This window comes from Microtus ochrogaster, linkage group LG2, assembly GCF_000317375.1.
Source record: "Microtus ochrogaster isolate Prairie Vole_2 linkage group LG2, MicOch1.0, whole genome shotgun sequence".
In the NCBI taxonomy this organism is placed as follows: domain Eukaryota; kingdom Metazoa; phylum Chordata; class Mammalia; order Rodentia; family Cricetidae; genus Microtus; species Microtus ochrogaster.
The window spans coordinates 18,324,530-18,336,462 of NC_022028.1; the positions used below are offsets into that span (position 1 = coordinate 18,324,530).

The following is an 11,933-nucleotide window of genomic DNA, read 5'->3' on the forward strand; positions in this document are numbered from 1 at the left end:
GAACCTGGAGCTCAACAACTGGCTAGACTGATTAACCAGAAGCCCCCAGAATGTTCCCATCCCAGCCTCCCAACACTGGCAAGCTGCTACAGCCAGTTTTTTATGTAAGTGCTGGAATCCAAACTCAAGCTGTTATACTTAGGCACCAAGCACTCTGCCCACTGAGCCATCTATCCATTTCTGTACGCACTGAGTCATCTTTCCATATCTAGATGTTTATTAAAATACTTCAAAGCAGATTTGCCTTATTAGCTGTACCACCCCTGTGTATTTACCTAAAGGACACCAAGTATCACAGAAGGTACCTGCACATCAGTGTTCAGTGTTACACTATCCACAACAGCTAAGCCTCTAGCATCATCCCAAGTGTTCGCAAGCAGAGGAAAGGATCAAGAATATATAAAACATAGACAGTGGAACTTTTAAGCCATATAAATGAATGAAGTTATATCATTACAGCAAAATAATGAAGCCCCAGATAGCCATAAAATCAACAATGAAGCCAGTCTCAGAATGACAAAGGTTTGATTGCTTCTGTTTGTAGTCCTAGGTTCTGTACAGAGACAGAAAATCATGTATGTACATATGGTATGAAAGCATAACTACGCTATCTAGACTCTAGAGAGAGATGCAGTTAACGCTCAATGGCAAGAGGAAGAAAAGGGATATGAGAAGGTAATTTGTTCCATATATATTTGCATGGAAATGTCCTCTGTAGCACAGCTCCATGGACATTGTGTGTACACATGAAATTTTGCAATAATAAATATTTAAAAGACATCATGTAGCTGCAGCCTCACATGGCTGTGTAAGAAATTGGTGTTAGGCTTCCTTTGCAAAAGCCTGCCTCCTCCGTGTGCCAGCCTCCCACATTCCTGTGATTACCAGGTCTTTGCTGTGTCGTTGCCCTTGCTTTCATCTTTAACCTTTTGGTACTTAACAAACGAAAAACACGAGTTATCTCCTAAAGCTTGTTCGTGTTCTTCATCCTGACAGCATTCGCAATTTTCTGTCGTTTAGCAGCAGGGTGAGCTAGTAGGTCTTAGAGACTATTGCCTCTGACTTCTAATCTCTAAGGCAGGAGCCTCACAGCATGGAGTGCAGGGAGCATTACCACACTGAAATAAAAGCATTAGTGCCTGGCACCACAGGACCATAAGCTGGCACCGTATTGGTCATAGGTCTGTTAGTCAACTTGACTTCCCATACTGCTGTCAGATTTTTAACATGCCTAACAGAATTCAGGAAAATGAGGATAGAGAAACCCTACTTAGAATAGAATCGTTTCAAAAACCACAATGTTAATATCCTCTTGTAGTGTTCTAGAGAAAAATAGCTAAAATGTTCTAGGAGACTCAATTTTAATTATAGCCTTGGAACACTCTAATTAATGAAGCTTTCCTCTGTCTCCACTGAGCCCCAAATTTTATTATTTATATTAATGTAGGTTTCGTGGTGCCATTTTTATTATATAGCTTTATTACTAGCAGAAAATTAATACAACAGCTAATGATTAAGAATCACCTACTTGGAAACCTAGGTCACAAATAGTTTAATCAACAAAAATAATTAGGTGAGCCGTGGAACATGTGCAACTTTAGAAATTAATTATCAGCTATTCCTTTCAGAAACTGGAAGTTGGCTTGAAGTTAATATATTTTATAATATGTATAAAATTAAGATTCTGCATTACCTTAAGAGCCTCACTAAGTATATATGTCTGAGTTTAGGTAATAGCATGCCATGCTTGGCAATGCTTATTGCTAATAATAGACAGGAAAGGGTGACAGGGCAACACTCTAACAGGTAAAGTATTATAGGAATCTATGAAGCAAAAGGACTGCTGAAAAGGGAGGAACCTATTAAATTATAATTATGGCATAAACACAAGGGTACGTGCCATGATCTACTCACCTAATCTTCAGATACTACACAAACATGAAAATTCTACAATAAATAGTCTGAACCCCTTTTGCAGGATTTAATCCTTGTGAGACATAATCTGCCCTGGGCTCCGACTGTCCCTGCACTTTCTTCCCTGCTAGGAGAAGGACACCCGACCCTCCTTTCTCTATTTGTTCTCTGCTGTCTAAGACAATTCATGCCACTAGCAAAGCTGAGCATCAGGCAGCCTCCCCTAAAGAGGGCTTATTTTGAAATCTTCTGTAGTTGACTTTTTTGTGTGTAAGGCATTCAGCTTGGCCAGCTGCCTTGGGATAAAAGGCACGAAGAGACTGAAGCCAAATGCATATACAACTCACTGCAGCTCTCTTTGCTGCAAAGTAGTAAAGCCCCATGTTCTAATCTGGGAGTCTCATGCCACAGGCTACTGTCCAGAAAACAGATTCAGAGTGGTTAGCTTCTAAGTACATGACAGTGCTCTAACTTGCAGAATTCTTGAAATATTCTCATAAAGCCACACAATAACTTTGAAGATAAAACACTGCATTTTTTTTAACAGTACACTGAATATTTTGTATAAATTTGTAGGATACAAAGTGATATGATTTGTGAATGCACTTTAAAATAATTTTGAAATAAACTTAGCTATCACCTCAAATACTTAACATTTTTGAAATAAAATTTAAAATTTTCTCTTGGGAACTGTGAAGTCATGACCTTCTACTAGCTGTTCTCACCACGTTGTACAATAGAAGTAAAGACTGCTCTGTGCTCCCTGTGTGAGATTTTTGTGCTTGTTAACAGTTACCTCCCACCATCCCCATGCCTACCCTCTGTAACCCCCCTTATTCCTGCTCCTGTGAGTGAAATTGTTTTAGTCCCCAGTTTAAGTGAGAGCATGTCAAGGCTGTCTTTATGCATTTCTCTACTCCTCTCTTCTGTGGTCTCTAAGTACATGTTTGTGACATGTGAGTTCATGTGTGCTCATTAGAACAGAATATTTTTCACTTCATTTATATATATATATATGTATCTGTGAATGAAACATTGTCGTTTTATCTTCTCTGGTAAATTCATGAATTTGCATTAGCTTCCTTAGAGATTTAGTAATATAGAACACTGGGTCATGTATGCTGGGCTGTCAGGGGTATTCTGGTGGTCCATCAGAATAGTTGGTTTCTTAAGAGCATATCTTTCAGAAGCATGCCCCTTGCAGCTTCATATTTAGTATGCAGACTCGCAGAAATTTTATCTCATAGCAATACTGTCCATGGATACAATGATATCATAGAACATTTTGTTTAAGGCCTTGTTCTCTGAATTCCTAGAAAACTCCAAAAATTTAAATATTATTTACTAAGAGCTAAACTGCTGCGCGTCACTATATTCCATACTTGGTGTGTGTGACCTGTGTTTTGGGGTGATTTTCAGTGCATAGTTCCTTCCCATGGTGACAAATAGCACTTTTTTCAGTAACAAAAGCTAACCATCAGAGGAGTATCCAGGCATTGCTATCGAGCATCCTAACTAGAAGCTATTCTTTGGAGGTAAGGAGGTTGTGCTTGGGATATATTGTATGAGAGAAGAATAAATAAAAGTTTTTTTAAAAAAATAAAGAAGAAGAAAAAACATGAAGTTGGGTGGGTGGGAGGAATGACTGGGGAAAGTGGTAAGAATATAATAAAAATAAATTGTATGCATATTTAAAAAAAATAAAAACTAAAGAAAAATCATTGGAAGACCCCATTAGAGTCGCATTTACTTTACAGGAGCCCATTTGTATAAAGTGATGACTAGACTGTGTGATAAACTTACCTAGAGATATGTAAGACTTAAGAATGAAAGTTTAAATGTGTAAGCCCACATACAAGAAGCACTGATAATGGATATTGATGGCTTACATACTAAAGAAGTAGTGACTATAAAATATTGGAACTTTATGTTGTTTCTTTTATAAAATTTTATGTATATTATCTTACTTACTATTAGAACTATTACATGAGTATTTATAGTAAGAGGTGTGCATGTACAAGGCAGACAGTCTGCATTTTATTGTTTAAATCATTAAGCTAAGAAAGGAACAAGCATTTAAGAATTACAAATTAACCACACTTAACTAATGAATGTCAAGTTCCCATTTGACTGGCTAATTACATTCAATAATATTAAAGGTCATCATTTGCAACTTGCCTCACTGCCTAGTGTTTTAATTTTTAGTGACAGATTTATGGTTCTGACCCTCATAATTAAATTACTTAATTCTACATGTGTTATGGCTTTGTTATTATTGATTGTTGAGTTTATTTTCTTTTTGGCTTCCTTGCTTTGGAAATGACACAATATTTCCTTTTATTTGTTTTGTTTAAATATTCATTGACTTTTTCCATAATGTATAAACATATGCTAACTCTGTCACCTTCTAATTTAAAATGTAAATGAAAATTTATGTAGATATCAATATGAATTAACTTTGTAATTGGGAGACCTGGGGGCATGTCTCCACAGTTAAGAAAACATACCGCATAGGACCTGGGTTCAGTTCCCATCACCCACATCAGACTGTTGAGGACTACATGTAACTCCATCTCTAGATATTTCAGGACCTTCTTCTGACCTTCATAGGCACCTGCATGCAAACACATGGTCTACACACATATATGCAACCCTCATCACATACACATAAAATGACAATGAATAAATCTAGAAGTCCAAATGATTTTTTTTTGTTAAACCATCATAGTATGCAAACACCTGGTATTCTAAGACATTTCACTTTTCTTTATATTGGAAACTTCCGATCTGCGTATTTTAGTCTTAGTGTTACATTGCACTGCAAGAAGCTGCTGATATTCGATCACTGGACCTACAACACTGATCGCTTTCTATGGTCCAATTTAACTTTTGCAACAGGAAGACTGTGCACAAAGCGGTGGCACTGTCCGTGACAAGCTTTCGAGACACTTAAAATACACTTCCAAAATACAGGGTGAGAGTCATTGTAAGCTGTTTTCTTTTTTAATGAGAATTCTGTTTTCACCTTTTATTTATTTTTAATTGGCACATAAGGTGCACACATTTGTATGCTAATATATAAATTTTATGGTTTGTGTGGATAAACACGTGGTTTCTTGTCATACTAGACAATGCTTTACCCTAATCTGTACCCAAATCCTGTGTGTTTCTGATACAATGAACATTCAAACTTGAGTGAATATTTTTTCTTTCAAATGTTTATCATTTCTTTGTGCTAAAAACTGTCAAACATTTTCTTCCATCTGTTTTGAAATGTGTTTGCTTTATTGCTACCTACATTCACCGTCAGTGGCACATGGAAACTTATTTCTCCTCTCTAACTTGAGCTACGTTCCCCTTATCCTTCATACTTTCTTTCCTTAAGTGACAAGAAAGCTTCAAACTTCATGAATGTAACAATATGTAAACAGTTCTTGAGCAACCTTATATTGGGTATGGTGTATTTTACAGCTTCCATATAATTACATTCCTATAATAAGATTATAAGGTGGCTGATATCATTTTACCAACATAGGAGCCCAGAATAGAGAACCATGGTGGTGTTTCTACACTGGAATTGGCAGTTTTGGCAGAAACTCCCACATGAAGGCAGGATGAAGCTGGAGTCATCACCCCTTGGTTGTGAGCCACAGCTCCATGTGCAATTTCTAGAAGACTCATTTTTTTCGAGCCCCTTCAGAAAGCCAGGTTTATTCAGGGAGGATTGACCTATGAATAATTTATGATTTTGTTTGGAATGCTTGGGCTGGACTATTGGCAAACACATTGTTTGTGTGACTGTGAACTAATTAGTAACCATTGGCTGTTGTGTGGAACTATTTATTTTAAACATCTCTACACATCGAAGCACACTAATGAACATTCATGCTTATAAAAATTTGGTACTAAAAGTTGTTTCTAAAAATATTCCAAATATTAGAAAACAAAAAAAAGTGTGTAGATATTAACTTTTTTTCTTCATTAGTACCTAATTTGTAGGAAGAGTTGAACTTTACACTTCATGAAATTGTGTATTAACAGAGAAACTGTCTCTCTATTCTAAGAATTTTCTGTGTACTATTTTTACAAAAGTAAAAGTGTACATGTGAAAATAATATACAGTAGTCCCCCCAGAGTTAGCTCCTTGAGGAGTCCATGGTATTCTCAAAAAGGGCTGGGGTGGGGTGATGCTACAAAATTCTACAAACCTCTTTGGGTTTGATTGATTTGAGACAAGCTGTATCCAGCTTGTAAAAGACTATTTTTTTTTGTGCTGCATTAAGAACTCAATATACATTTATCAGATGACTACGCTATGGAATATACTATATTAACTACCACAGGCCTCAAAAAAGTGGGCAACTGTGGTATAATCCTTTTCTTCTTGTTTTTTTTTTTGTTTTTTTGTTTTTTGTTTTGTTTTGTTTTGTTTTGTTTTGTTTTGTTTGTTTTGAGACAGGGTTTCTCTGTAGCTTTGGAGCCTGTCCTGGAACTCGCTCTGTAGACAAAGCTGGCCTCGAGCTCACAGAGATCCACCTGTCCCTGCCTCCCAAGTTCTGGGATGAAAGGTGTGCGCCGCCACTGCCCGACTATGTATACTCCTTTTTCTTTAAAGGAGTCAAACGTATAAAACTTAAAAAACTGAAAAAAGCATGTGTGTAGACACCGTAGGTATCAATGACAGCAAATGGCGGGTGATAATAACTCAGAGGTCACTACATGCTTGGTAACAATAAAAAAACACTTCCTTAAGACAGTATCACATAATATGACCTTGAAGACTAAATAGAATTTCAACACAGAGAAATGAAAAAACAAGAATCCAGGGTATCAGTGTCATAAAAACAGGGACTTACCATGACCCCTAGCTCACTAGCTGGTTCCACAGGATATAAATTGAATATGCAAGATAAAAATACCAGAATCCTTTTCAATCCCTATCTTTTATTCAAAGAGAAAGTATAAAAAATCCTGAATAAGAATGTAAGAGGAATGCAGCCACGCTGTTTTTTGTAATTATTTGGTGGAGGAATCAAATCTTTAGAGACCTGTTGTCTTCTCATGACCCACTGTGGTAGATTCCATGGACAGTGTCCTGAGATGCTCTATGATAGCTCTTGAAAAAACCCATCTGGCCCGGGAACTGTGTCAGCAAAAGAAGAAAGTGGATTCTTGGGTTATGAAGAGGCTGCTTAAACTAGCTGCACTGTGGGAGCCCTCACCACCACTCCCCCCATTAGTAATGCATGTGTGTAACCTGAAGTGAAATCACCCATTTGAAAAGGGTAGATATGATGAAGTCAAGTCAAAGTAAAAGTAAGAAGAATCACATAGGACCAAAGGATACATTACAGTTCTAATCTGTGGTACAAACTTGATTAAGAGGTCTTAACCTTCAAGGATAGAAATGTCTGGACTAAGAGAGCTATTGATATGTCCAGAACAATGGAAGGGGAAGTATAAAAAGCAAAGCATGATGAATATTTAGAGCTCCTTGTATGGAGCACTACTGTTTAGTCACTCATAAGAATGAAACCCCATCACTTGTAGTAAAGCATGTGGAATTGGAAGATATTAACTTATATAAACCAGCACAGCCAAAAAAATGCTGCACATAATGTCATATGGGCGATGGTGGTGCACGCCTTTAATCCCAGCACCCGGGAGGCAGAGGCAGGCGGATCTCTGTGAGTTCGAGACCAGCCTGGTCTACAGAGCGAGTTCCAGAACATGCTCCAAAACCACAGAGAAACCCTGTCTCGAAAAACAAAACAAAACAAAAAAATGTCATATGCTGAAGCAAACATTTCCACCTGAATGTGCTCTCACGCTCATGTCAGATAGACAGGGTGAGGGAAAGTGGGTTGCGGGCATCTGCGGAGCAATGAAACACTAAATGTCAGTAACACGTACAGTTAACACACAGTAATTGAAACCTAATAAGAGACAACAACAAAGAAAAAGACCACCAACAACTGAGAAAGCATCCAGAAAGTGAAAGAAAATAGAATCTTTATCACATATAAGCAGAAGAACCTCTCAACATCAATATGCAGTGGAACAATCAGAAAACATGAAGTCAGAACTCACAAAGGCTAATTGAAAACTTATTCCCATAAAACTTATCTCCATAGTTTTGTTTCAAATTTTGTGTTAGTATACAAAAGAATAAATTTCATTGACTGTCTGAGTCAGTGTTTAATTTCTGTGAAGACACACCATGACCATGGTGACTCTTATAAATGAAACATTTAATTGGTTTGCTGGCAGTTCAGAAGTTTAATCTATTAACATCATGGCATGGCATATGGCAGCATGCGCACAGACATGGTGCTGGAGAAATAGCTGAGAGTTCTACAGCCCAGTCTACAGGCAGCAGGAAGAGAGTGATACTGGGCCTGCCTTGGGCTTTTAAAATCTCAAACCTCATCCTCAGTGACACACTTCCTCCAACAAGGCCATACCTGCTAATCCTTTCAAATAAAGCAGCTTCCTGTTGAGGAAGCATTCAAATCTATGAGCCTATGGAGGGAGCATTCCCATTCAAGCCACCACACTGACTTCCATCAACAGTGTATTAACTTCAAGAATTCTAAGACTGAATATGCTATAATATTTTGTTGTATGTCAAAAATTATATAAATAATCTTGAAAGCAGTAAAATATCATGCCTTTAAATTTTATGTTAATTTTCTAAATAATATTTGTTACTCAAAGTAATAAACTATGTCTTTCCTCACAAAATCATGCAAAACCACTATTAGATTATGACTTTTTTTGAATTATAGGCTACCTCTGTTTCTAAAATTGATTTGCAAATGGTTTAAAACTGTATATATATATCATATGATATACAATATATAATATCATACAATATACAATAATACAAATAGACAAGGTACCAGCAATTTGCAAATCAATAGGGAACGGATAAGTGAGGTTTTAACATATTATCATTTTACTGTTTTCCATAATAACAATTTTCAAATTCTGCCCTTAAAACAAACTAGGCTGGGGAGGAGATGGAATATAAAAAAAAAAAAATGAGAGGAAGAAAAGGAATCTCTCAAGAATCCCTCACAGTAGAAATTACAAAAGAAATTTTCATCAACATGGTGAAGTCAGGATGATGATTAATTTGTTATAAGGGAACTCTGGTAAAGAGGTCTTAGGAGCCAGGCATGGTGGATCATGTGGGCAGAAGGGATTACTGAGAGTTTGAGGCCATAGGGGGCTACACAAAGACAGTAATTAGGAAAACCTGTTTGTCTTCAGAAGACCGTGTGAACCAGAGCACAACAAAATAATAGAGGACAAGCCAGGCGGTGGTGGTGCATGCCTTTAATCCCAGCACTCCGGAGGCAGGGGCAGGCGGATCTCTGTGAGTTCGAGGCCAGCCTGGTCTACAAGACAAGACAGGAACCAAAAAGCTACGAAGAAACCCTGTCTCGAAAATCTAATAAATAAATAAATAAATAAATAAATAAATAAATAAATAAATAAATAATAGAGGAAAGGGCTGTAAAAGAATTGCATATCAGAGAAGAGCCAGAAAAATAACTCCTACCACCTTGTTAACACAAAACCTTCAGTAGTAATTCATATGTAAATCATTTATTGCACTATAACTGATTTTTAATTTCAAAACTTGATTAATGAATACTACTCTGATAACTTTGGAATATCTCATTTAAAAATTAAATATTAGATAAATTAAAATACTTTTAAAAAATCTCATGGAAGAACTCATATGTCCCAATAAAAATATGATGATATCAAAATGAATGAAACAATTAAAAACATAGACTTTAGACTCAGAATATGTTATGCATAAATTGCAACATCAAAGGAAGCTTGGCTAGAAGAAATAAAAAAAATTTAAAAATTTAAAAAAGTCCTTCAGTGGTAAAATACTACCCTTCAGGTTACTTGGTTTCAAAATTTTAATCAAGATAGGTATGAAAAATTTAACAATTATTAAAAATTTGCAATTTTCTGTTTTAGTGTCTGGCATAAGATAAAAGAGACTTATAAGTCTCTGGAGTGAAGTAATGGTATGGACTTGTTGGATTGAGTGGAAGCATGTTTCATGGAGAAAAATCTATCCAGCAAAGTTCTAGAAGCCAAAGTAGGGAGCAGTCAAGATGAATGGATAGGGCTCAAGTCAATGACCACAAAGGGAAATAAAACTGAATTGGTCACATAGTGATTGAGAGCTGCAACAAGTGATTTCCAATTGCTTGCACACTCTAGAATGACAAATCTCCAGTCATTTTGTCACAGTGATTTACTCAAACATGGCACACAACATTGCTTATGAGATTTAAAAACAAAGTTTACAACAAACTAAAATTACTTTAATCACTTTAATCTCCCATCTTTGCTTTTATTTGTTTGCAATAACAACCTATTTTATGCCTGAAACCTCATCACAATTTAAGGACCCTGTACCTTAGGTTTTCTGTCTTAATAATGATGGTTGTTACATGAAAACAGTACTTTGAATAGGATTGCGACCAATAGTTTATACCACCATGAGGTTCCTATTACTAGATGCTCAGAATCTTTTTGAGATTTAGTCATTTGTAATATTCTCTCTCTGTCTCTCTCTCTGTCTCTCTCTCTGTCTCTCTCTCTCTCTCTCTCTCTGTGTGTGTGTGTGTGTGTGTGTGTGTGTGTGTGTGTGTGTGTATGTGTGTGTGTGTGCAGGTATGTGCTCATGACTTCAGGTACCAACTGAAGTCAGTAGAGGAGAGCCACCTAGAACTGGGGTTATTCCCAACACGGATGCTGGGACCTGAACATAGATTCCTATGTAAACAGAGCTAGCATTCTAGCTCCTGAAAATAATGTTACAAAAAGAAAGGATTACATCTAATTTCCTAACTTGTCTTTTTTATATATTAAAATTTTAAATGACTCTTAAAATAGGCATTTCCATGTTTTTGATAGATTTAAAAGTTTAATTGACAAGTATTAAGCCTTTCCAATATATATTTCACATTTTATAAATTTTTCATACAATATATTTTGTTCATATTCTTTGCCCTCTCCCAACTACACCAAGAATCCACCCCTTCCTTACTTACCCAACTTCAATTCTTTCTTTTTAAGGAAAAAATCGCATATGTCACCAAAAAGGACAAAAAAAAACTGCAATATTTTTCATCATGTGGAAATTGTAAATATATTCAAATATAACCAAGAATGGAAATTAACCCAGGCTTATGGGGCATAAATCCTCAGAAAACAAGAATGATTAAAGCAGACCAATTTGTAAAAGTTACTTTATTGGCGTCTATTTCAGGGGTACGATGATGGCTATTTGGGTGAATATGATGACCAGACCTACGAGGCTTACGATAACAGCTACGTGACCCCGACACAAAGGTAAGGCGTTTGCCGGCTCGTCTCTTTTCCAGGAGTTATCACTGCTCCAGGTTGTATTATACATGTGAATTACAGTTGTGTGAAGGTTTCAAGTAGTTGACTTGTCTCCATTACTTGTCTACGTTATGAAATTACTTACTAGACCACAAGAGGTACACTATAGCAACTCTGATGGTAACTCCTGAACTACAAAGAGGGAAACAGTAGCATGTAACTTGAGACAGGGTGATTAGCATACAATGAACTCATTAAACACGCGTATACAGAAGGAAGCACTGCTGCTTACAGACATTATTTTAATGAACTTGTTATTTCATTAACAAGGCAGGCACTTGCTCAATGCGGCTATTTGTTAAAAAAAACTAATCTGTAATTTTTATTTGTAAATCACAAGGACATTTTATTGGTAAGCTGAAAATAAGCAATTAGAAAAAATATCTCCTTGTCCGCTATGTTCAGAGAGTCTGGTTTTATCCCAGGCTTTTTCAGACCCAGGCCAGCTGGCCTTGGTGAGTTCCCAGTAGAACGTCCCCATTGTCTCAGAGTGTGGGTGCACCCCTTGCGGTCCTGAGTTCCTTGCTCGTGCTCTCTCTCCTTCTGCTCCTGATTTGGATCTTGAGATTTATGTC

At 36.7% G+C, this 11,933-nt stretch overlaps 1 protein-coding gene across 2 annotated transcripts in view; it reads left to right on the forward strand.

Moving 5' to 3' along the window:
* Positions 1-11,933, forward strand: part of Khdrbs2 (KH RNA binding domain containing, signal transduction associated 2) — a 395,206-nt gene that overhangs the window by 338,961 nt on the left and 44,312 nt on the right. For both annotated transcript variants that reach the window (XR_003378116.1, XM_005359887.2), the window contains exon 7: positions 11,222-11,304. Coding sequence is in view for 1 of the 2 variants with exons in the window: in XM_005359887.2 (XP_005359944.1) it covers positions 11,222-11,304 (83 nt within the window). In the remaining variant the exon portion in view is untranslated. The remainder of the gene's footprint in view (positions 1-11,221; positions 11,305-11,933) is intronic.